Consider the following 26,649-nt stretch of genomic DNA (forward strand, 5'->3'; position numbering starts at 1 on the left):
TGCCTCTGCCGCCCCTCGTACCATCCAGGGCTGGCTTCTCCCCCGCGATGATCTCCGTACCTCTGAGGAGCGATGTCCGTGAAAACAGCGCGTCCTCTGCGCCGGACAGGGCCTCTTTCAGGGACTGAAAACCAAACGTCCTCGCTGGGGCTGAAGCCGAAGCCGCCCACGGACGAAGGAGCGCCAGGGCCTGGGCCTGAGGCGGCGGCCAGCTCCGCGCCGGGGGCCTCCCGTCCTCCCGCCCTCCGCCGGCACAGGCCCCGTTCCTGCCCGCCGGCTCCGTCACCCTCACCGCCCGCTGCGCCAGAAGGCCGTTGCGGGGGGTGCGCAGCTGCCCCCCCTCCAGCCGCGGACCCCGCCGGGGGAACGGCGGCTCCTCCCGCTGCCCGGGCGGCGGAGGCGGGGCGGGGCCCGGGGCAGGCCGGCGCGGAGCCATGCCAGGCGGCGGGGCCGGCCTGCGGCTGGCGCTGCAGGGAGCGCGGCGGGCGGCGGGCGCGGCGTCCCGGGGAGCCGCCGGCGGGAGCCGCGCTGCCATGGTGAGGGGCGCGGCGGGGCGGGCGGGAGGGCAGCGGCCGCCCGGGGCCGCGCTGGGCCCCAGCCCGGGGCGGGCGGTCTGCGGGGCCGGGGCCTGCGGGCCGTGGGGGGGGGACGCGGGCCGGGCCGGGCCGGGCCGGAGCGGAGGGGCCGCCCCCGGAGCCGGTCACGGACCCGCGTGGTCGGGGCGCAGCCACCCCCCCCACCTCCTCCCGCGCTTCCCACGGCCGTCCCACCCCGTGATTGATTGTGGTTTTTTACATGAAGCGATATGAGGAAAAATCTTTGCTGAGGGAGCGGTGAAGCAGTGGCAGAGGCTGCCCAGGGAGGTGGTGGAGTCACCATCCCTGGAGGTGTTCAAGGACCGTGTGGCCGTGGCACTGCGGGACATGGTTTAGTGGGCATGGTGGGGTTGGGGTGGTGGTTGGACCTGATGGTCTTACAGGTCTTTTCCAACCTCTGTGATCCTGTGAATAACTAATTGCACGCGCAGGTTTAGACCCTCACCCCTCAAGCATGAAATATCTCGTCCTAATGTTTTATGTAATTAATGACTCTTCCCCTGAGCTTCTCCCAAACGACGTTACCCATTACCGAGGTTCAACCCGCCATACGACAGCGTGTCGTCCGCCTGTCGCGGCCCAGGTGCAGCCATTGCGTGCACTAAGTCAATATTTGCAGGTCGGTGCCCGCGCTGCACCTTCCTGCCTTTCGGGGGGGGCCGCGCTGTGTCCCGTGGCGTGGTGCTGTGGGCGCGTGATTGTGAAAACGCAAACGGCATCTCCCGCCTTCTCCTTTGCCTTTTACGAACAAGTTCCTGCTGCTTTCTGCTACGTTTCTGAATGTCACCGTGATGTGTCGGAGGGGCTAACGCGGGACGTGGCCTTCCCACCCGATTCCCACGCAAAATGCTGCGGTCGGTGTGCTCCAGGGCCCGCATCAAACTCGGTCTATTAAAAACTGTACGATTTCATTTCAAGTCACGGCATTGTCTCATCAACGCCTGCACGGCCAGGCCAGGCCTCTGCAATGTCCCTAAAACCGACGGAGAACATCTCCCGTGCTGGCAGCAGAGAGCTTTGTCCTGCCTCCCGGTCGCAGTCCTGGACTTTGCCATCTCAAAAAAACCCACCCCCGTGATTTTTTGGAAATTAGCCTACTAATTTCCTCTCGTCCCAGATAAAGTAATTCATGTCAGGATGGCTGTTAGCTTTGGCAATTTTTATACATGCTTGGAAAACAGAAGAATGTGAGAGATTGATGCTTGCAACTGCGGTTATAGCAACAACAAACCCGATATTTGTATTGTTGCAAGTCCGAAGCTGCGTTTGAAGCCTAAAGACCTTAAATTAGTTCATTTTGGGACCTGTAAACCTCATCTCTTGGATTGGATGTATCCGCAAGCAGTGGCAGTGATGCTGTTAGATTGATTTACGCGGTTTGGGGGTTTTTTTGGTCCCTTATTATTGGTGAAAATGTTGCTCCTTGGCCGTCCTGCATCTTAGGTCACACTAATTGGGTTAATTCCTGCTCTGCTCGGGCTCGCAGCCCCATCTGGTGGCACTGGGGCTGCTGCCGGGCTCTGGAGCAGAGCTGCCAGCGCCAAGTGACAATTCATAGGGAAAAAATCAAAGGCAAAAAACCCTCTGAGCCGGCGGCGTGTACCCGCAGACCTCCAATGCCTTACTGAAGCTCTGGAGGAAAATTGCTCAGCCCCTTGCTGGAAGTTCTCACAAAGCTGTGCTAGCTGCTGAGATAAAGAGTAAAGCAATCTGAATTTTGCTTTGCTAGGGAGAAAAGTTCTTCCCATTAAAGCATTGCGGTTATAATATGAGGTTGAGACCCAGCCGTTAGAATATCTCGCCTAAGTAATCACTCGTGCCCTTAGTCTCTGCTTCTAGGAAAAATATCAAACCTCTTCCAAACGCCCCGTAGAGCTTTCCTCCCTCTCCGGGTCTGGCTCCGACTTCACACACGGATCAGGCACTGACGCAGATATTTAAGCAGAGGGTGTAATCTGTGCTCCCAGTGCCTTCGGAGGACTCCTTTTGCTTAAAATAAAACATATTTAAGCATATGTGCTTTGCAGACTCTCGTGCTTATACCGGTAACTTGTAACGTCTCATAATTGTGTCTGTATTGTCGATTTTTTTTCTTTTCATTGTTCGTTAAAAAGCTCTTTGTTGCTTGCTGTCTTTAAATGGATTCCTGCTTTCTTAGGAATAGCAACATACAAGTTACGTAGAACACAATCTCCTAGTTTGCTTCTGTCTTTTAAATTACAGGTATTACCCTGACACCCCTTTTAGCCTTGTATATTTAGCGTATAATGTAGATAATCTTTTATTTATATGGCAGAGTGGAATGTTTGGAAATTAATTCAATTGTTACAGCATCTGGGTAATTCAGATGGAGGAGGGATGGGTACATGGATGCTGGTGACCACGTGAAAGAGCCTGTCGCTCTTTGCTGGTTTTGTACAAAAGCATTTAGCTGAACTTAATTGACCAAACAGAAGCGCTGTTTCTTGGCTGTTTTAAGTTATGCTGCTCTGTGAAATTATAAGCAGGAAGAAACTGGACAGTGAATTTTCCACCTCTTTAACTTTCTACAGTACATAACCACAATTTCACTGTGTGGTTTTCTTATTGTTGTACAAAGGAGAACCTCAGCCTCACTCGTGTCATGTTTGGTTTTTTTTTTCCCTCAATAGTCTTCGCAGTCTCACTGGTTGACGACAGAGGAGAGGAGCCAAGTCTTGCTTGATCTCAAAGCTTCAGGCTGGTCTGAGTTAGGCGAAAGAGACGCCATCTACAAAGAGTTCAATTTCAAAAATTTTAATCAGGTAATTATTGTTATATACCACTCTTAATAAAAAAGGAAATGTAATTGTTTTAATTTCCATACGATCCTGATGGGAAAATATTTATATTCAGAAATTTGGGAGTATCCTTGTGGGGCCAAACCCTCTTGGGTTTGCGTCAACGGATTGCTGTCTGATTCTGATCTCGTTAGGTGGAGTAAATTAATTCCGTTTTGTAGTTGTTACGTAGATTTGTTCTAATAGTATTAAATATTTGTTGTAATTCCTTGATTTTAATGTTAGGGTCAAGGTCAGAGTTGGTGCTATGGGATTAGACAAACAATACTTGATCCTGACTTTTTTTTTTTTTTATTACTAGCACTTGTAAATGAATGCTGGAAATACGTAACTGATGGACAGTTCATTTTTGTCTGGGAAAAACTTGAAAAATGGGTAAACGTAACAGAAACGTTTGGGAAATAAGGTGGGGAAAATACGATATGTTTCACCTTCTAAGCAGGAAGGCAGAGTTTTCTTATGTTCTTGAATGAATCGTGGTAGCTGATCTCGCAGTGTCTTCAGCACAGCAGACTGCTGGTTAGACGTCGTTGGGTTTTTATTTGGAGTTAGGATCCTGAGCCATGTCTCAAACTCTCAAGAACATGTTTTGAACTTGCTTTGGAAATACTGAATTTCTCTTGAGATTTGTGGTCGGCTATGTTCCCCTAAAAAATTGCCTTCTGAGGAATTATGACATTGCTTGAAAAAAGAAGTCACATTCCAAGAGCACGCGTTTCCCTTCTGTTTCATTCCCGAAGGAGAGGTGAGGGCTTTCTTGGGTGGAAGAGGAAACCCAGGGTTTTGTTCGGGCGATGGCTCTCGCTGAGCTGGTTCTTTTCCCCGCTATGGGAGGGACTCAGTGAGCTCCAGGCTTTGTTGGTGTGTGTAGGGACCGAGAGCTGTGCTGTGAGATGCGTATTTACGGGGCTGTGCCTAAACCCAGACCGAGATATTTTTTTTTTTCAGGAAATCACAGTGAGCTATGTGAACGACAATTTGTGAGGCTGGCTTTTTTTCTTTTGCCATTTCAGACAGTAGTTGTCACAGTAAGGAAAGCCCGGGCAGTAGAGAGAAGGTGGGTGAGATGCTCCCAGCTCCTCTGAGCTGGGCGAAAGCAAAAGAGAAAACAACTGCAGAATAATCCAGCTCACGAGCAGGACGGTGCTGGTCCAGGGAGCACGTCCAGAGCCCTGGGTACATTTTTTCCTGGATTGCACTTCAAACCTGAACGTTAATACAGAACAAACAGAACCGTATCAGATTATTCAGAGGGCAACGAAGGAGGGAAGCCCGTGAGAGGGAGCTCACATGAAACCTTGGTGAGATGTGCAGGCAGCTCCTTGGAGAGCTGGAGCAACTGGGAGAGACCAGCACGTTTGACACCGATGAGATAAAGTAACTCTTGGAAGAGTTGAGATTTTCAGCCTTTGTGCTTTGACTATTCATGACATGGCATCTCTGCTGGGGCTTGGTCAAAGTCTTTTTTGGTTCAGCTCAACTAGAAAGTACTTTTTTTTTTCCCCCGAAGTTAATAAAAAAGTGGTTTTGCGCACTTTAAATAAGTCAGCTTGATCAGGTGGACTCGGGCAGTGTGCCAACAGATTGGTCAAGAGACAAATCAGTGTGCTGCACCAGCAGGTATCTAGAAAACCCATTGCTTTGGCGAAAATTCACAAAGTTGTCATTTTGTTGACTGCATAGATTTACCTTACAACATAGGTAGATCCATATGTCTTCCTCATTTGAAGATTGATGAAGCACATACCAGTATAGGAAGTTGAGTATATTTAAATATGCTCATTAGTAAATGACTAAGTATAAATTTATACTTCTAGTACGCATCATCTTAGAAAGGGTACTCAAAAAAAATTGCCACTTGAATTGTTTGGGAGGTATTGGTACAGTCTCTTTCATGCTTGGTTGCCCTTCATGGATGTTGGGTAAGGCAGAAACAAGAGCGAAGGCTGGGAATTGGTTTCAAAACTGGACTTTCTGCACCCAGCTGGGAGAACAAGGTGGGCGGGTGGGTCCTCCGTGCAGCTCTGGTGGGATCAGGGTTATATGCGAATATCTGAAGGCAGAATTTCGCCTGCTGATTTGTAGGAACTAGCTGCAGTGTCCCCGTTTGGCAGTTGCGGAGGGCAGAAGCCATTCCTGTTATCGTAGTCTGGGAAAAGGCTCAATGTGCAGATCCCGAGCTGGTCTCAGAGAGTGCGTATTTGCCTTTCGATAAGTTGAAGCTGAAAGTAAATTAAAATTATGGATGTATACTTACTGACGCTTATGTTTAGAATAACTGTTAGTAAATACTGTGTTTATTATGACCTAGGGAACAAATGACAAAAGCGGAGCTATACCTGCGTTGTACTTTGGGAGAATTTAGTCCTGCAATGAAAAAAAATTGAGCTTGTAGGTAAAACTTCTTTCATTTCATGTAATAAATACTCTGTTTACATTATTTAAAGTGAGAGTATTTAGTAGAAGTCAGAGCACTGAGAAATATCATTTCCTCGGTGATCTTCCTGCTGCCTTTTTACAGATGGTGTAAAATCAGGTGTGTTAAAAGAAAAAAAAAGAAATAAAAGCGTAGTTGAGCTGACATGAAAGGTATTTCAGATTTACGTTTTGCAGATGATATCGGTATGATTAATGTATTCATTGCTTTTTTTTTTATTGCTTCTCGCAGATAATGTTCATGATGCATGGAAAATTCTGTGGCTTTAAAATCTATGCCAGGTTTACAAAGTCTGTGTATGTCAACAGATGTTAAGAATATAAACACAACTTTTATTATAAAGTCGTGCAAATGTGTAGACATGAGCTTGGTTTATGTATATTATTTTCAGCATGAGAATGAAATGAAACTTCTGTGAAACAAGAGTTATTTAGATTCCTGAAGCTTTCAGGCTGAGATTAGCTCGGTTAAAAGCGATCAGCAATGGGCTGCCTTTGTAAGGCTGACAAGCTAATGACACTTCTGGCTTAGGGAATTAGTTTGTAACCCAGAACTTGAAAGTGCCGGTGCTGTTTGGTACTCTGAAGATACACTTTCATGAAAATGGGCTTTGGAGGTACAATTCTCTGAAGCAAGCTGGAAAGCAGCCTGGGGTCCCAGCTGGAAGCCCTTTGTTAGTTTTGTTGCTGTGGGTGCCCACCACGCACCGGTCCCGGTGTCCTGGACTGGGCAGTGCTGGGTGGTGGGTGCTGTCCCGTCTTCCCTTTGCTTTTAGCGTGAGACAGGCTCCTGGTGGGTGGGTGTTCTGAATCTTGTATAAGATATAAAATACACCAACGGTGGGGGAAAAAATGCAAATGCAACTCAACTGTAGAGGAGAGCACCTTGTCTGGAAGAGCTGTGCTGATCACACCAGTGCGTCCATTCCTCCTTACGCCTTGCAAGTGCTGCATGTTATTGCCGCAGCAGGTAGGCAGCAATGAGTTTAAATTGGAATCTTTTACCTCCAGGACCCTCGCTTGGGTGCGCTGGCTCAAGATCCCCCTGGTTGAGTCGCTTTCCCCGTTGAACATGCGCTTGGTGGAAACCTCTGGCCGTGAGCGAGGTCCTGGAGAGCGGGTGGGCTTGGACCACTCCACGGCAGGTCTTGAGCCCTGCCACGCGTCTGGGTGCTGGTGGGCCTCTGTAAACCTCACAGCCACATCAGGGAGCTTATTCAGGTCCTCTTTCCCTGACTGCAGGGAAGAGAAAGGCAGCCAGCAAGGCTTTCGGGCCACTGTGTAGCATCAAGAAGGCACACTCTTGTCCGTTCATGTCTCTGTGCTACTGAAACAAAACATTTCTCTTCCAGCTGTGGAGCAAGCCCTCAGCTTCCAGTCTGTGCACGCAAAATTCGGAATCAGGATAGAAAATTAATTTACGCCTCCAGACCATGCCGGTAACTTCTCCCAATTATCGTTCTGCAAACTCAGAAAAGAAGCTGCAGAAACGTGGAGGCTATTGCTAAAAGTTGGTCATCAAGGGAGGGAAGGGTTGCTGAGGACCTCGATGTCCTGGCCTGTATCTCAGGAATTTCCTGGGATTTCCTTGGTGTTTCAGGTCAGTACACCTCAGGATCCTGCAAGGGGGACAGACCTAGCTTCAAAATCTGAATTTCCCCCGGGTTCGTCTCGAGCCCAGTCCCGGCTGGGCAGGTGGTGGGTGGCTGCAAAGGGCTCTGGGTGTGGGGTGCTGAGTGCTCTGTTTGGGTCCTTTACCCAGCTGCTCATTTTCCCCAAATTTGCAGGAACGTCTTAACTTTGAGACTTCCATGTCTCTTGTCAAAGTTGGTTGGATTTGACCAGAGGGTTTAAGGGGCAACTGCCTGTGTGATTGCATTTCCTTAGGTAATCACGCGAAGGCAGAAAATGCAGTTAGGAAATTACAAAGGTGGGCATGTTTGCTGATGGTCAGGTTCAGCATTTACAGCTGCTTTCTTTTATAGGGTAAGTTTTTAATTAAGGTTGTTTTTTTAAAAAAAAACAAAAATCATGTAGGAAGTCTCCATAAGAGCTCTAACATCATTTTATAAAATGACAGGAAATCAAATGCTCTAAGAGTTTTAAAAGCTATTTTAAATGTGTTTTGGGGCTACAGGACACAGGCGAAAGATGAGCCTCAGTGGAGGGGACAGTAAGGAGACGCTTTGGAGGACGCTGTGCAGTGAGAGTAGAAGCATATGTGTTTCGTTGTGATTGTGGACTCTGGGTTTTTTGAGAACTTGTTTAAAGATGTGCAAAAAATCTAGAACCATTAAATAAATTATTATTCTCACTTTGCATTTCCTTTCCAAATTTTCTAGATCTCTTGCTTGAAATCCAGGAAAGAAAAATGAGACAGAGCATGTTACAGCGGATGCTTTGTTTTCCCCTCATTGAAACGCCAATTATTTACCGTTAGCTGTAGGGAGACATACTCATATTTGCCCCTCTAAATGGATTATCCTTGTCGTAATATCACAATTACACATCCAAACAAAGTTGGTAGGATATGCGGTGAATACTCTTTATTTGGTTTGAGAGTGGTACTTGGTGCCAGTCCCCGCAAAGTAGTCTGTGTTGATACGTCCTTTTTCTGCTCCCGGCACGTTGCTTTGTCTTCAGCCTTGATCAAAGATTGGAAAATTTGTTTTTATATACATGGGCAGTGTATTTCATTGCCGCTTTATGTACTTAATCTTTTGCCTGTTTGGCTGAAATACGTCCACGCCTTTTACGTATTGAAAACATAATATCCTTTAACCTACAATCTGCAGAGCTAAAATGAATTTTATGTTAAATATTCGGTTGTGGACCACATCTCCAGCTTTTTATATGCCACAGTGGCCTTGTGGGGTTTTTTTCTTCTCCATTGTCTGATAGTGAGGTCATTTTCAGTCCTCTGAGAAATTTTATTCCCAGCCAGATGCGGGCCATATATTAAAAGTAGCACCTGTGGCTAATATCACAGCAGCTTACCATAAATTTACATGGTAACTAGGATTATATCTGTCAAGACTGTTAAAAAATGTCTAGATTTAATTTGATTTCCAGTATTGAAGGAGCTCTCCAACATTTTGCTTCATAACTATATTTTAAAAGTTAAAATCACTCCATTGTTAAGTTTTATAGCACTCCCAGTGCCCATTAAGTTGATTTGTTAAATGGGGGTCAGAATAAAGCAAGTTGGCTACAGGAGGATCGGAAACCAACCCATTTGTGACAAATTTAGTCCTCGCGTGTGAATCTTCTCAGAGCCCGGGGACTGATTGGATTCAGGTGCAGCTTATGTCAGTTGTGTTTAACCTCAAAGCCTGAGCAGCCTCAGCCCCTGACTGTCACTTGTGCTCATCAAAAGACAAACCTGTTTTCATGCGTTTTGGGGGGGAATTGCTATTTTTAACGTAGTATCGGTCTGCTTGCTCCCCCTGCTAGAGTTTTGTGTTAGATTGCCTGTTGAATGAAAATAATTTAATTTTTTTACCCGCCTAGGTAGGTGCTGGTTTTCATATAGGCTTTCCTAAACTGCTTCATTTTCCGTTATCCTTTGAGTCCCCTCCCATATGCTGTGATTTGTGCACCTGCAAAGTTATGAAAGTATTTCTTTTGGTGGTTATGTTGTTCACTAACTTCCCTGCGTTTATGAATACAATAACCGATTTACAATAAATCAGACTTATTTATGGGTGGATTTACAGAGTTGAGAAAATCTTTGTATCTTGAAAATAATGAATTTCTGGCATATCTGCCTGTTGACATTCTCCTTTATTAGAAACTGATAGTGAAGCTTTCGGGACTGGCAGAGGTTAACCTGCAGGCTGAAACGGAGTGAATGAACTGGCTCAAGCATCTCGGAGTGGCACACAGTAAGGATATATGATTCCTGGATGGTCACACCTTCCTTGAGTTTATTCTTGTGATCAACTGAGTAAATAACACTCTTGCCTCTGAGTCGGTGGGTCAAGGCGCAGCTGCAGGACCTGGACGCGGTCCACCTGCCCGCACCGCTGCCTGGCACTGCCCGGGGAAGGCAGGGAGCTCCGGGTCTGGGTGAAATGAAAGGAGAGGTTCTGGGGAGAAGGCTCCTTTGAAAGCTTATGAGTCTCCTTCCCTGGGCTTCAAGGAGGAGGAGATGATGCTGGTGCCCTGGTCAGCGTGTCCCCTTTCCACTGATGCTTCCAGTTACCTGGGAGCCAGGGTTTGCTACAGGTGGGAAATTCTGCAGAGCTAGGAAGTCTGTAGTGGTGGAAATACGCAGTTGGGTTGCGTCTAGGCAGAGGTTAAATCCTTGGTATTGGGAGTTGGGAAATACAGGCTTTATTTTCTTCTTATGGCCAGCATGGCTGGTGGGGCACAAAACCATGCGTAAAGTCAGCCAGTGCTCCAGAATATTTTTCAGACCGATGTTTTGTACTTGGCAACGTTTTTCTGTCTTAGAGTTGCCTTAGTGCATCAGCAGCCTCTTACATCTTCTAAAGTCCTTGACAATTAGCCTTTCCTTGTATGTCTGGGAACCGTCATTTTGTCCTTCAGTCCCTTCATTACAACTTCACGGTTGTAATGCGTATGAGAAATTCATGCCTGATAAAGGTCCGGCAGGCGATGAGCAGTGATTGCTCCTCTTCGTACTGCGGGGTATCTCGTCTCCTCTTTGGCCAGGGTCTGTGGGTACAGATCCCAGTGCCCTCGTGTCCCATCTGCTTGTGGCAAGTTACAGTACCGGTGTCACCGTTATGCCATCATCATGGCAGTACCACCAGTGTTGGGCTGCCAGGGTTATTTAAAATGTCACAACATTATTTTTTTTTTTAAATAAAATTGATCATGTTTAAATTGAAGACTCAGAGTGGGCAGGCGTCCTTCATGTCCTTCATCATGCAAGATGTCCCATCCCAGGTGTCGTAGAAGTTGCATCAGTTTAATTTTTCTCGTGACTTAACTGTAATTAGGAATGCCCATTTTCTTGATGAGCTAAGTCATATTTCTCCTTAGAACAAACCACTATTTTATTGTTCATAATTACTGGGGGCGGTGGTGTTTCTAATTGCTGGGTTTGCCCCACCGAGTAGACCTGTTGTATCTCCATTTAAACAGGCCGCTGCTTAAATCTGCCCAGCTGACCTCTGGGCTGCTCTCCAGTTGGCTCCAATACAAATGCTTTCTGTAAAAGATGGATTTATTATCACACGAGTAAAAATTATTACAGCATTTGCCTTACGCTTGTTGCAGGCATTGATCTGAAAGTGCAAAAGAAATTATTTGTCAAAATGCCTTTTGGCTTTCACAAGCTGTCTTGTAGATTTGGAGTAGAAGAAACGTTTCTCCTTTTTTTCAGCTGTACAAACTGATTGTTCACTCTGTTTGAATTAAACAGAACAAACTTTATATCAGCCATGCGGGCAGGGCTGCCGTCCGTTCGTACCGAAAGAGAGCAAATGCGAGCAGGTCAACTTCATTTTAACTACAGTTCAGGCTCTTTCCTCGTTAAACCACCTTTGGAAAAGGAATGGAAAATTCAGTGGGTTTGAATTCAGTTGGACACCTTCATTTGGGAAAGTGCAAATAAGGCCAATGTTGCTTTTTCTGAAGAAGGTGGTCGCTCAGAATAATTTTTTACCTTTTCAGTTAAAGAAGCCTGGTGTCTTGCAACTCTATGCGTTAAAATTTGTTTTTATGGGGGTGCTGGAAAGATGCTGATTAAATGCAAACAGCACATCTCTCTGTCTTGGTTGTTAAACCTTTTGCGTCCCCTTGCTTTTGGAATAATGCCCGACTATGTTTTGAGACCATTAATTGCCTTTTACACCAGCAGCTCTCACTTTCTTGTACTCCCATGAAGGAGAGACACGCTTTGGGATATTATCCTCTGCAATTGTAATTAAAAATGGACTCTGACTGGCAGAATAAACTAAAATAAAACTACAACTCCCCTATTTAAAAATTAACCATTACTCACCAAAAGCACATCAAACCCACTTAGCGGACATCCGTTAATCCCGCGGTGAGCTGTTTCAGGCTTTAATGCACACTGTTTTACACGTTAAGGGTTTTGAAGTCGCGGGCCAGCGCTGACCTTTCGCATCTGCTCCTCTCGCAGTAGGAATCTCCGCTCGCCGCTCCCCGTCAGGGCGGATTAACGTGACGAAGTGCAGCGCTTCTGCTGGCTGCAATTTCGGGTTTTGATCAGAATTATTTCTTTCACAAACAATCACGTTTGGCTAAAACGTTACATCTGCTCTGAAAAGCCACTGGCAGGCCCGCAGTTTATCGGGGTGAGGCGAGTGTAATTTTTTTCATTCCTCTTTTATAAAGCTGCAGATCCACTTCACGTAGGTTTTTAGGGGAGAGCTTCCCTTCTTCCTCCTCCCCTTGCCCTTTTCTTCCTTTAATTTTGTTGGGCTGAGATGAAAAGTTGCTTTGGACAAACATAAAGCTGGCTGTGATGTCCTGGAGGGGTTTGGTGAGGAACGCGCTGATGAGTGGGGAGCCCCGTGCTGAGTCAGCACCGCGCCGCTGGGCTTATTTATTGCTAAGGGTGCTTCATAGGAAAATGTTTTTTATTCCTAGGATCCGAGGGGAAAGTCCTGATTTCACGATCTAGTGTGATTTTCCTTATGCTGTGATGAGAATAACAGTAGGCAGTTAAATGAGTTTGTGTATGACCAAGGTGTCCCTGGTTGGGAAAATCTTTATTCCATGGTACAGTGGGTGTGTGCTTGTAGCGAGCACAAATAGTGTTAGCTGTACGAGCCCAGGACGTTGCATTTATGCACGCGTCTTGTAATGCCCAATCTAATAAAAACCAGAGGTGCAGAAAGGGTTTCCCTTCGTGGCGTGCTCATATCAATTTCTAAAAGAAATTTAATGTTCACTGAAGGACTCGGAATTAGTCTTTGTCTCCCCTTGTGAGCCCGTCTCTCTGTTCCCAGATGTACCGATGTACAAATGGTGTGGATTACCCAGAGGAACCCTTGTGTCTTAGCAAAAAAGCCAACCAACCAAAAAAACCGTGGAACCTCTCAAGATATTGCACATTGAATGTGCTCTGCGGCTTCCAGGCATGTGCTTGGAGCACATGGAGGGGTCTGAAGACAGTTGAAAGTGCTAAGTATAGGTTGTCTATCTAAATTGTTGGCAGTTAAGTGAGCCTGGTTCTTAAGAATGTAACTTAATGCAGCTGCGTTTGTCCATTTGTCCATGCCCTGCTCCAGCCATTCTTCCGAATACCAGAGACAGGAGATGAAGCACAGGTCTAGGTGACCTCCAGATGACATAGGGAATAGTGGGCATGGCAAACCAGGCAAGGAACCCAACTGCTCGGAGGTTGAAGGATGCCCCGAGGAGAAACACATTGTCTGGGAAGATGCTTGCTCTGTCCTACTCTTTTTTTTCCAAAGGATCTGTCACTTCTAGACTTGAAATGTCTGTCTGCAAAATAGTAGTTGAGTTTCATAGTGCAATATAAATTAAAAGCCTGCCAGTGCTGGCCTAGGTAAGTCTCCTGCTGAGTTCGCTGCCCCCATGTATCATCTACTCTCTTCTACTATAAGAGGCTTCCAAACATGAAGACCCATTCTGACAACACAGTAAGATGCTTTCAGCAGCTCGGTTGAGTGAAATGATTCCCTGACTGGATCTGCAGTAAATGTTCCTCAGTTTGCTTTATTTCACAGCTTTAGGTCTTTTTAGATTCTGTCTTGGCCAAGAGGAAGATAGGAAGACCTCTCCAAATTCCTCACTCCTCCATCGCGATTTCTCTGTTGCGTGTTTGAATTGTTGACCTTGTCTTTAAAAAACCAAACCGAAACAAAAAAGCTGACAGTGTAGTGGGTAGGAGGATAGTGGAAGATGAAATGGCCATGAGACTAGCCACTTCTTCTCTTGATCCATCATAAAGCCTTGCCTTTCTTACTACTCTTTGATGTTTTCTTAGGATCGTAAATGGCAGAGATTTAGAGGATTATCAGAGGCAGGCTATCATTGCCCTTGGATACTCAGCAGGGAAGATCTTGGATATCGAACTGGTAGTATGTGTAATCTTGGCCAAAAGACCAAGGAGAATTTTGTCTGAGCGCTCCCTATGTTATCAACAGCATGTATGGCATGTGAACTTCATTTTCATGTCTGCAGAATGAAATCATTCCTTTGCATATGAGTAAAAAGAAAACACTGGGGGAAGTAGTAGCGTTTTGTTCTGCTGTAGCCAGATCTGTTCCATCCAAAACGTGCTGCGATGGGATAATGAACTTCTCTGTTCTTCTACGTCATACCTGAGCTCTATAAAAGTCAGAGGATTTGAGCAACTTTTTGAAGCGGAGCGTTCACATAAATTAATTCTCATTTGGTCTGTTTTACAATGGCTTCATGTTGCGGGCTGGCACCGTGCGATCGAGGGTGGTTCATTGCCCGAGCGGCAGCGTCCTTGCGCAGCACGAAGCACGTCGGTGAGCAGAGTGCCTTAGCGAAGGGTTCAGGTGCCTGAATTCAAAAGGTTGGAACTGGGAACTAACTGCACCTTGTTACTGGTTTATTTTTATAGTGGTTTGTGTGATGGCTTTATTACAGTACAGCCAGGGGTTTGATTTGCTGGGCCAAACATTTGCTTTAACAAGTAAAATTATCATTGTTCTTTCAGTTGCGCAGCCAAGAGAGTTTATTATTTTAAGTGGCTGATTGCTTTAGCAGGTGCTCAGTTAATGGGGGCTTCGCTGTATTATTTCATGTTTTTAGGTAGGGTGCAAAAAGCTCATTTAAAAAAAGTCATGTTTCTTGAAATAGCTATTTTATTTGGTGTAAACCTCCTAAGTGCAACCTTTATATTCCATTTTTGAGCACAAAGCACGCAGAAATGGCTTGGGAGGTGTGGAGAGCCACATTTCGCTGACTATGTGGCTGGAGGATTTCTTCCATGTTCAAGTCCAGTCCTGAAACCTGGGATTATTTTCCTTCTTTTTCTTGAAAATCTAAATTAGAGATCTACATTTTTTAATAAATAAAATAATATTTATGAGTCTATGTTTACCTAGAGTGCTAAGGAATTGGAACTGGGAAAACAAGACCAAAAAAAGCATTTGTTTTTAATATTTCTATATGAAGTGATATATCACAAATACCATGTGACCTTGTTCCAGGTTTGGTTGGGATTTAGGATGTCTACTTATTTTGCAGTAGTCTTCATGGGCAACTATAATTATTTTGATCCACCTATAAGCAAATAAATGTATTTTGTAGTACGGTTGTATTGACCCAGTGGAGTCTAGGCTTGAAACTTTTATCATTCCCAGAAAGACGTTTTTATGCTGCCTTAAGACATCTCCATGTTGTCTCACTTCTACTCCATCAAGTCTATAAATCGTTTTGGTGGGATAGATGATTAGTTTTGGTGTGAAGTCTGTTCATTGAATCACCGAGAATATTATCTGCTTTCTGTTCATGAAATCCAGGTGCAATCACTTACTGTAATAAAAATGAGAATAGGAAAAATGATCCTCAGCACCGAGGCTGCTGGAAAAGTCAAGATGTGATGAGGAAGACGGTAATAGATGTAACATTTTGTATCGTATTATCGCCAATAGGAGAAAAATAGGTCTAAATTCAGCAGTTATGAAAATCCTGATATAAACAGGCTTGGAAAAGATAAAGTTGAGGTTTTTCACGCAGATTGCACACGAGGGTATTTCACGCCCTTGGCGAGCTCGAGTGGAAGGGGAAAGCAAAGCAAGGAGAAGGCTTTAGGAGCAGGTCAGTGCTCTCTACCTTCCTCTTAGTCCCTTTTCTTGCACTGATCCCCTTGGCCGTAGCAGAGAATTTGTATTTGTTTTTGAGACCAGTTGAAGCTCAGATGGGGCAAGTTACGCTTGCACCTGCTTTATGACAAAGTGATGTCATAGCTTAGGTCACTGTTGAGCTTGGGAGACGAAGCCTTTGACTCGGACCTCTTTTGGAGAGCTGCATCTTGAGCATCGTCAGGACGGTGTCGCGTCTAGTGCTGCACCTGGTCTAGATTGTGCCGAGCGAGTGTAAACTTCCCTCCGCCGCGAGCGGCTTGGGCTTTTCCTGGGACAGCATTCCTGAAATTGCCTTCTGTCATCTTCCGCGGCTCTTGACATTGTACCGGTACCTGTGTGAGCAACGTCCCCGTTGAGGAGAGGCCATGCCTCCGAGCTCCGCTTCTCTTTGCCTCCATTTATTCTTCATGTTCTTCAAATTGGTAAATCATATGACAATAAACAGAAATACCCTCAGTGAAGAGGGAAGGGGAAACTGTTGTTTATCTGGTCAGGTGGTTTAAATTAGCGGTGATGCTGGTCTGTATTATGTTACTTTAAATCATAGTGTCCCAACAGGACATAAATTACGAAGATTGTTACAGTATGTTTCATCCAATGTAAGATCAACAAATTGGAATAATTTTTTTTATAGGAAAATCAGTGCTTTGGCAAGGTTATTGTTGAAGAATTTAATTTAACTTGAGCTTTGCTTGCATTATTTCTTAATATATAAAAACTATTTGCATAATGTATGAAGTATAAACATTTTTAGAATCAAAGGCAAGAATGCCTTTTCCAAGATTACACAGAGTGGCAAACTACTTAGAATAGATCAGTGTTTGTGCTTTTGCTGTCAAAAATGTTTGATATAGAGCTGGCGGGCTAGTTTCTTCACCGACATAATTGTAAACAAGTGTTGGGAGACAGAAACAGCGTTCTTTGTAGAACATGGTGTAAAGGTTTTCACATACGCCGCTGCAGATCTAACATGGAAAGGAGTGTTTACGGCTATAATATGAATATAAATAGGTAACTTTTTTTAGAGCGCAAAGCAGCATTTCACTTTTGTATAAATGATGTGTGCGGATAAGTATGGGGGACGCGAGCAGTCCACTCTGGATGTTAAAAGGATGTTGTAAACACAGAAGAGCATAGACAATTACATTGGGAATGGTAGTTGTGGGGTTTTTTTAGTTTCACATTTTGTTTTGAAGATGGAAATGGCACCTCAGTACGTGCCAGTATGTCTGTAGTATTCCTCTTCCATCCTTTCCCTTTATTAGTGTCTTTCAGAGTTCGGAGTATTGTTTTCCCCAGTCCCGAGCGATGCTTGGGGAATGGGAAGCTTGGCTGCATTCACCATATTTTGCTGCTTAAGCTATTTAAAGAGGAGAAAAAAAAATTATCTACCTGTGATGTGTTAGGTGATGTTCACCTTCAGACCCCGCTGGCTGCCCGTGCCTGGATGGGGTGGGATGGGGGGAGCAGGGCAACACGGGCACAGCACCTGAGCCGGCTTCTCCATTGCTTGTGCTCTCACCGGAGAGATGGGGACGTGAATAACCGGAGTTTAGGTCTTGTTTGGGACATGATTTAGTTGGGTTCTTAAGGACTGTCCCGCTGTTCTTGGAATGGTATTAAAAAGGGGAAGAGCAATGGGAAGGTGTTCCCCTGGTTTATATCGTGGATGAATCCAGACAGAGCCAAAAAAAAAAAAAAGAAGAGGAAAATATCTCATGCCATGTGGTTCCAGCATCCCTGGGGATGGTTCAGGCAGGATGGTGATGCCAACAGGGAAGAACCCTAAAATGGGCACATGGTTTTGAGAATGAATACCTGTCCTCCCGCGCTGCCATCACCTTCCTAAATACCAGTTGGATTCCTCTTTTTTTGTGTTTTAACCCTGTTGTCACTTTCAGATGAAGCGTGTGGCCTTGTGAGATGATTTTTGTCTATTTGTAAGGTAGAAGTCTTTCTTAATGGGGTAAATAGAATTCACATAAAATAAACCCTGGATTTTTCTAGAGACCACAACAGAAAACATCATGAGATGAAGTCAGACCCTCGTGACTAGCTAAACCTAACTTAAAATAGCTCGACATTAAAGAGCTTTTTCCTTTTATCTGCTGGCCCGTAGCTCAGTGTTAGGTGGTAACGTCAGCTGGATATGTGAAAGCTTCTGCAGTTTGGAAGTGAACCTTAATGATTTGAGTTTATTGTTGTTGTAAGTGTCAAACCGCTCAGGAGAACACGTGCTGTATCCTGCGTGCAAGGGTGTTTTTTTGCTTGGGTGAATGGAAAGCAAATGTGTGAAAGCAAATCTCTTGCCTCGTACGACAATCTCACTATAACTTGTTTTATTTATTCATTTCCCACTGATAAATGATACAGATGCAGCCGGGGTGGGTGGGGAAGGGAAGACAGGTAGCCCTCGCACCGCAGAAGGTCGAGGTTAATGCTACCTCCAGCGTTATAATGACAGATGGGAGACAGAAACCTTAATGTACTTGTGATTAGCATATGGTTTCCTTGGCTGAGCGTCCGAAGGATTTGAGAAGCCCGGGTACGCTCTTCATAGCGTACGCATTTTAAAACAAATAAATAAGAAGTGTGTATGGTTATATTGTTGAGCCTTTCAGCTGTTTTTCTTGAATATCTCCACTTTTGAGTGAAGTACTGTCAGCTGCTTTGTTCTGGAGATGCACTGGAGTAATCCATCACTGGGGACTCGCGGGTGGGTGATGTATTAGCGTGACATATCGACCTGTGTTGCTTTGATGTATAACTCATCAAGATAATGTTGGCAAGCATTGTACAAAAGCAGCATGTTTAAAAAGTATTAAGATGAATTGATTCCTTGCTTAAGAAGTGTGAAAGGAAGAATAATAGCAGATTAGCTCGCGGATCCCGCGGTTCTCCCGGAGCTGTGAAGGGTTGTGCGGTGCAGAGGGGCGGATGGAATTTCATCTTTCCTCCCACTTCTGACAGCAAAGTGTCTGGCCCTGGTTTTCCCATTCTCAGGCAACAAAAGTCGCATTAAATTTTATTTTGTGATAGCGTATTTTGTCACTTTCAAAAGCAGTTTGGCCAGCCCCGAAACATTATGTGATAGCTGAATTTTTTTAAGTTTTGTGTTTTGTTTTCTTTTTTTTACTTAGGTTAACTTGTTCCTCCAAAAGTAGCCCTGATTTTTATCTCATGGAGACGTGCTGTGGCTGGTAGTATTTAAAAATCATTTTAGAAGTGATGTTACGACGGAAACGCCACTAGTTTTTAGTTCCTTCTTTCATGATCTTAAAAGACATGAAGGGAAGAGACGTACTGGCACACCCAAGGCATCTCCTCGTCTTGTGCAAAATTGCTTCGCTCATTGTTTGTTCTGGTGCTGTTGGTGGTTCATTACAGGGATTTTGCAGTCGGCCGTGAATTGGGTGATGTGATGAATTTATTTAGAATAACCTGTATGTTTGGGTGTTATTTTAGCCCAAATGTCCTAAAAGGATTAGGTTGAAAATGTCTGCCTAATGTGCCTGTTACTGAAATATCAGAATACTTTATAATATTTAGTACATCGAAGTCTCTTCTAATACTCTGTAATGGCTTCTAGAAAATGCTTAACTCCTTTCTTTCTCCTCTCTTTTCATTTTTCAAGGAAAAATCGGAAAAAGTTCGCATTAGGGGCTGAGGGGCTGCAGATCTCTTATTAGTGTAGCGAAAGCCAAGATTGTGTTGGGTCTTACTGTCATGAGGAAAGTGCTTGTCCCACTTTTCATCAAGAAATGTGTGATGGTCTGATAAACCCTGCCCACCAATGCAGTCTTGACAATGATCTTGTACTGCAGACTGCTTAATAATTTTCATTATTTTTAATTAAAGTTGAAGAAGTGCAGACTCCTGCTCAAATTAAGGTTGGTTGTGTTGCCGGAATGTGGTAATTACTTTAATTGATCACAAGATAGTTTCCTTGATCACCAATTAGACCAAATTACTGATCAAGTTTCAAGACGTGAAGAAATGTCCAAACTGATTTTATGTAATAGTGTTTTCATATCTAATCAAACCTAAATATCTTTTCCTCCCAGAGCCAATTGTATTTTCCCAAAGAAAGGTTACGGCTCTACAAATATAAAGGTGATTCATAAACAATAGCGTTCCAATTCATTTAATTAGCAAAGGAAGTATTTAGGACCTTAATGGAGATTGCGCTGGTGAAATTGCTCGGTAGAACCGTAGCTCATTTTCTTAGTGGGTGATGCTTTTTGCGTATAATTTAAAATAAACTAAAATGCAAGAAGTAAGTTGCTTTGGGTAACGTGCAATGAGGGAGAACGTCTCTGAGCCGAGCGGGGCATGCCGAAAGACGGGAGGACGTGCTTCATCCTTCGCTGTAACCCCAGATCGCCCTGGCTGGGACCGTCGTGGTCAGCTGGAGCAACGAGCAGCAGGACCTGTCCTGGGGAGGGTCCTCCGCGCCGGAATTAATCCCTTTTCGTGACTCGGACAGCCCCAAGTTGAGGACTCTTCGGGAAGATGAACAGTGCTAAGACCAACGGCTGTTTTATCCAGCTGGAGACTTTTTACTCCCTGGGGGGAAGAGGCAGTGGGTTGGCATGGTGGTCCGCTGATCGGAGAGGATTTGGTGGTCCACCGATCGGGAGGATTTGTCATCACAAAGCGTGAAGGAAGGTCTGCAGAGCAGATTAATTTAGTAGACTCGTTTGCTTGCGTAGTTCGCTCTATCCGCCTTCCGTTGGAGCGATGGTTATTGTCACACGGTCAATGAATTGTGTTTGTGTAGTGTAACCTGTGTGTATATACATGGGTGGGTGAGTTCCTGGGATGGACAGACAGACACTGGTAGAGCGTACGTGAACCTGGTAGGGGTTTTCATAAATTTAATCTATTTTTTTTCCCCTTGCTCTTTGTTTGCACAAAGGCAATCTAGTTGCAGATGCAATTGCTGTTTTAAACTTTTGGGGACATTGCTGTGTATAGATTGCTGTGTTGGAAACAGCGTTCCTGTTAAGCCCACGGACACTCGAAACATTTAAATCAAGTATCAGTCAGCACTATTAATGCAGAAGTTTTCCAAATCATTGCTAACATCTAATGCACAACTTGCAGCTTTCTGCTTCAAAGTGGGCTGCTGAAACATTTGCAAATTTTTAGAAGTAATTGTTCACTCGAAGTAAAACTAAACCAAGCAAGAGCTTCAAGGGGAGTTAGATTTTCCCGAATTTTGGAATGCTCTTGGGTCAAAGAAAAAAGCTTTTTAATTGCTGACAGTTTGGTGATTTCCAAATGACAAACCTCATTGGAATGATTTCCTCTGATTATAACGTTTGCATTCATTTGACTGGCAAAGCAACTAACAAAGTCATACTTCATCCAGGCACCGATTCTTTTTTTTACTTAAAGGTTTTTGTAATTTGTGAGAGGAAAAAAAGACTGAAACTATTATCAACCATTATATGTTATTCATTGACCACATGTTTGTTTGAAACGGCCATCGCTTGGTGGAATGCGGGTTATATACATGCTCTTCCATAAATTAGCACTAAAAAACTACCTAAATCAGGTAGGGTTTTGTTGAGCTTGTTGTATTATAATACGAACCAGACTATAACGTGGATGTTACTTTTGCTTTGCATGTTAATTCAGGTCCTGAACCCCGATGGATGGAGCTCGGTATGAACAAAGCCCGCTGACTTAGAGGCGTTCTGCTCACGCACAAAGGCCCTTCGGGCCCCGCTGCGTAATTGCATTCTTGATTTACATGGACATTCTAATTTTCTTTATAATGCAGTGATTTGCTCCTAAGTATTTTGGCAAGGGCCTGCTATTATTTTCTTCCTGAGCCTGTGATAAAACCTGCGTCCTGGGGGAGCGTGCCGTGCAGAATATAGGGGCAGAGGATTGGGAAACCTATTTTAACTTATTTTAAGGGAAAACATTTTCTCATAAAGCAGAGGGGCGAACCCACCTGCCGCCTTTCTCCCCCCAGTAAAATAAATAGCAAAATAATTATGTGAAAGGATGCGTTTCTAGAAGTGGTATCTGTCTAATATGGGAATACTGTGGCATGATGCTTAATTAGAAATGGCACGTTTCTAAGATGCGGTAAGGGATGAGGGGTTTGGGATGGACGTTTAAAATTGCCGTTGGGTGCCAAAGGTAGAGTCATTGCTCTCATGCAATGGCTTTGAATCCTGGAGTAAGTAACATGGAGCAGAGTGATTTACTGGGGTCCAAAGGGAATGATTTCAGCAGTCTCAGGAAATGCATCGGTGGCGCGAGAAGGTGAAATGCTCCTTCAACGCGCGCAAACCCGAGGTGCAGCAACCTGGAGCGTCTCCAGGAGTTTTTGAGATTTTGGAGTGAATCTTGCAGATCCACCGCCACTCCTGGCAGGTGGAGAAGTATTTTCCTCTTTGCTTGCTCGCTCGCTCTCTCTCTCTCCTTAGGCTTTCGGATTTATGACGCGCGTTGCTCTGCAAGCAGAGAAGATGAATCACCACCCGGAATGGTTTAATGTCTACAGCAAGGTAACGTGTTCACCAGCCCTACTTACAGGCATGGCAAGTTAAGGAGACCAAACCGCTGGCCCATTCTCTCTGCCTTTTTTTGTAGCTTGGTAAGGGAATGGAAAGAGGTGTCATTTTAAAGAGATGGGAGATTTTTAAATTGATGCTGAGATATTTGTAGTGGTGAGGAATCAGGAATCAAGCTCTTTGCGATTGCTACCAGCCCCATGGTTTGGACCTGTCGCTTGACCTCTCTGGCTGAGGTCTAAAAATAAAATAGAAGCCTTTAAACTCTTATTTGGCCAACCTGAATAAATGACTGTTTTGAAACTACTCACCAATTCTCATTCCTTTCTGTGCAACAAGTCGGGAGCCCAGCGGCGTAGCGTAGCAGACCATCGATGTGTAGGTACCCAAATGGCAGCCTGGCAGTCTGGATTTAGATTTGATTTTTTAAAAAATTGTAGGCTCCTATGTCTCAACATAGCAGCTTATAAAATTTCTTTATAATATTACCTAACTGATGGTGGTCTCGTGTTTACAAGGGTTACAAGGTATACTGCAACCCTCGAATGAAAGGTGCTGTGTGAAGGGGGAAATTAATGCTCTGCCTTTATTTTTATTTTCTAATACTTCTCACTGCATTGTAGCGAGTTGTTTGTTTTAGCATTTGGCGAATATATGGCAATCCCACTAAAAATACACTAGCAGGATATCCCCAGGTCTCCCCCCTGACAGAGGCACCCCAGCACAGGCTCCTCCTCATCAGCCCTTTAGGTCACCCTGTTTAAGGGGACATCAAACGATCACTGGACAAAGGCCTCATCACGTACTCTTCATGATTTTCTTGGCTTTCCAGAATAGTCAGAATTTATCTTTTTTTTTCTTTTTTTTTTCCCTCATCTCTCTTCCCAAAATCTCCGTCAAAGGCGAGACAAAGTAACGCCCAACTTGTCATCTGGCTTAGTCTAAACAAACCCATGCAGGCAGCTGCGTCATAGCAAAACGCACCAGTCCGTTTGTTTTTCTTTTTGAAATTAATCTGCAACAAGCTTAACAATTTTTTCACCTTCAGGGTGCTGGTTTTTAACAAAACGCCTGAGCCCCTGACTCCGCTGTTGGCAGTTTGGTCACTGGCCCAGGTTCTTCGTGAAACCGATCTGTGGAATTTAAACGTAAAGAATGAGTTATTTAATCGGACACCTCTTCTTGGATGAATCCCAAGAATGCAAAGCCTGTTTTATTCTGCGAAGGGGCTCGCTTCGGTTAGACTTCAGGCTCTGTTAAGGCTCCTCACCTACAACGTCTCCTGGTTTACGGGAGCAGTGAGCATCCAGCTCCCTGCTTGCAGGGAGCATTGTGTAAAACCAGTTCACTACAGAGGCACACAACGTTCCTGGTGACTTGCTGCTCAGCCTGCGTGGCAGAGATTGAAATGACTTTGTAACCCCTTTCTTGTCCTTTTTGACAGGTTCAGATAACTCTGATTTCCCACGACTGCGGTGGACTGACCAAGAGAGATGTGAAGCTGGCTCAGTTTATTGACAAAGCTGCTGCCTCGGTGTAACCAAGATGTAAAACGCTTTAATACAGCGTCCACCAATATTTTGTAGTTAAATGGTACCCCTCATTCCTTGTAGCTCTGATTTCACAAAACCTCTGAGACAAGATATTTTGTAAAAAGAGTGGCTTAGCTTCATTGGCCTTTAAGCCCTTAGTCTGAGCCCCCTCTGGATGCTTGCGCTTGTCCTTTGCCATCGCCAGCTCTGCATGAGGATGTAGCAGATAAACCAGCAACGAGTTCAGTTTTGAACAATCCTTTTCTAGAAAACTAAAACAAGCTGGAATGAAAGCAGGAGCCCACCCGCACTTGTTGGTGTTCCCCAAGCCCGTGGGAGCCGAGGCTGGCGGCAGCTGCCACGCGAGCCTGCCCCGTGCCCGGCCGCTTCCCTCCTATAGATTTGTACATCTCTGCCCTTCAAACAGCGTAAGAGCAGCCAGGCCGGGTCAGTCCCCTCTGGCTTGGTACCTCCTTCTCTGCCGGTGACCGGTGGCGAGCGCAAGCGACGCTGGCGAGAGCAGCGCAAGCGGCTGATGATCTTTCCTTGAAGTTGCAGCTCAACCAGCGGTCACAGCTTTGCATTTCGGTGTTTATTCTGTGCTTGTCCGATGGCTCTTCGAACCCATCTGCCCTTTTGGCACCCCCAACCTAGCCGCTACATCCAATAAAAGTCTTGCTGCGTGCTTGAGAACCGTTCCCCGTCCGAGATGCAGGGCTGGGTCCTCCACTTGCTGAAAACTTCAGCTCTTGTCCAGCAAATACAAAACAATCCCAGCGAGCTCCCGGCACTCACATCATTAAATGAAGCATGTGCTTAAGTGCTTTACCGGGCTGGGTCAGCGCTCAGCACCTTGCAGGATTGAGCTGTTATTTGTGTTGTAATGCTCCGGTACCTGCTGGATCGGGGCGGGGGGGGAGCTTGGCTGGGTGCCCGGAGCATCAGCCGGAGCTGCCGGCAGTGAAGGAAGCAGCATTAGCAGGATTCTTGCTAAGCTGGGCTCGGCTGAAGCTATGCTCACCCTTTTTTTTTTTTTTTTTTTTGTATCTACAATTACTCATTGCGAACATTGTTCCAAGAGCTGCAGATTTCACTGACGAGCTTTAAAATAATTTCTTCTGTTGTTTCAAAGTCTTTGTTTTTATCCTATGATCCTCACCGAGACAGATTTCCACTGCCGGCAGGGAGATTTCAACCTGCTTAAGGCGTGCAGAAGGGCCTCTCGCTCTGCAATCCCGCTGCCGAGTGTCCCTAACGTGCACCGTCACGTCCTGCAAGCAGCTCTGGGTGCGGAGCTCCCGGGAGATTGACACCTCCGAAATGCCTGAACGCATTGCTCGAATGGCACCGGCGGCACGGCTACCGGCTACCGAGAAGTGAGATACATGAGTGCCAAAATCTATATCGGGTGTATGTGCGATGTGTGTGGTCTCTCAGATATTCGGGATGCAAAATGCCACTAGCTGCCACGCAAGCATTCATGTCAATAAAATAAGAAAGGTATTTTTTGTTAATCCTGAGCAAGTGCGCTGTCATGTGCTAATTGGTTGCAGGAAGCAAGACATAAGATGTTGGGGTTTATTGTCAGTAACCCTGCTTGGGATATCAAGTTAATACCTAAAAAGACCCAAATTCAGACTATGTGCTCAAATGTCCTTTGCTTACAAGTGCCTTTTCCCAGTGAAGCGGTGGATTTCCCCGATACGGTTTGAAAATGGTCACTGTTGTGAGGAATGAGTAAAACTAAAACAAACAACCAGGCTGTGATGTCTCCTGTTACTGGTGGGGAAGTGAAATGAGCTTCACCCGAAGTTTTGACAATGTCTCTAATGAACTGTGAAAACTCTGTTGTTAGAAATTGATATATAACGTGTGCACTTTGAATAAAACCAATAAAATCAAATTCCCCCTTTGTAATTTGTTTCTTTATTATTGTACATATGTGACAAAGCTGTTTAGTTTTGAGATAAATTTAAGATAAATAATATTTAGTTGCTGGGAGGTCTTTGGTTTAGAATATTGATATTTATTTACATACTCCGAGGAAAAAAATCCCTACCAACTAATTTAGCTCGGAGAGCTGTGTTGTCCAGCTATGGTGTAGAGCCGTGCAGCCGTGGTGGTTTGAGGATCCCTGACTGGCAAAGAGGCAAGAATACTCGGGAAAGAGGAGGACGGCTTTGAAACGCTTGTCGTTTCTAGGTCGGTGCTTGTTTAGCCACGATTTCTTGTTAAATTCTGGGGCATCCCACAGACCTGCGAGTGCCTTTCGTGAGCGTTGCTGTGCAACACTACTAATAATAAAATAAAAATAGTGAATAAACGGCTTCCGCTTTCTTTTCCAGCGAGTGCTGAGTTCAGAGGCAGTCTCAGAAGTGAAATCCTGGCTCCGCTGATGCCGTGAAGAGGTCTGCCATCGTGCCGCTCACGCCACGGGTCCCTCGGGGCTCCCAGGCGATGCCTTTGCCTCCGGCCCCGCTTTGTTTTGTTCGCCTGCCGCTGGCCGCTCCCTGCGCGGGTCAGGAAGCAATGGCACTCTCCTGGGCTCTGCTTCGCCTCGCAGGCAAGCAGGGATTTCTTTCCTTATAAAAGCACCTTTTATTTTGGGGTTGGGTTTTTTTGGACAGGATTCCCAGCATTTCCGAAACGCATCCCGAATCTGCGGTGAACCCCCATTGAACTCCACCTCCCGCCCCGTGTCAGCAGCATCCCCAACTCGCTGCTCTCCACAGAGCCGGGCAGGGCAGCCCCGCGATGCCGAGGAGCCCTGACTCCCCTTCACGTAGCTCCCTAAATCCACGCCAGCCAGCTCGCGGCCACCCAGCCCCGCTCCGTGCTCCTGCATTTCCCCAACTCTTCTCTGCCTGCACGTGTGCTGCTGGTGCGGGATGGCAAGGGCGGGATGCTGAGGGGCACGGGGAGGGGAT

At 45.3% G+C, this 26,649-nt stretch overlaps 1 protein-coding gene across 1 annotated transcript; it reads left to right on the forward strand.

Moving 5' to 3' along the window:
• The first annotated feature begins 501 nt into the window (after positions 1 to 501).
• PCBD2 (pterin-4 alpha-carbinolamine dehydratase 2) lies at positions 502 to 25,624 on the forward strand. The gene is made up of 4 exons (XM_059825357.1): positions 502 to 536; positions 3,248 to 3,379; positions 22,104 to 22,184; positions 23,635 to 25,624. Exons 1-4 carry the CDS (start codon positions 534 to 536, stop codon positions 23,728 to 23,730), a joined length of 312 nt encoding a protein of 103 aa, XP_059681340.1. The 5' UTR covers positions 502 to 533; the 3' UTR covers positions 23,731 to 25,624.
• The last annotated feature ends 1,025 nt before the right edge of the window (positions 25,625 to 26,649 follow it).

This window comes from Gavia stellata, chromosome 16 (assembly GCF_030936135.1).
Source record: "Gavia stellata isolate bGavSte3 chromosome 16, bGavSte3.hap2, whole genome shotgun sequence".
Classification (NCBI taxonomy): Eukaryota; Metazoa; Chordata; class Aves; order Gaviiformes; family Gaviidae; genus Gavia; species Gavia stellata.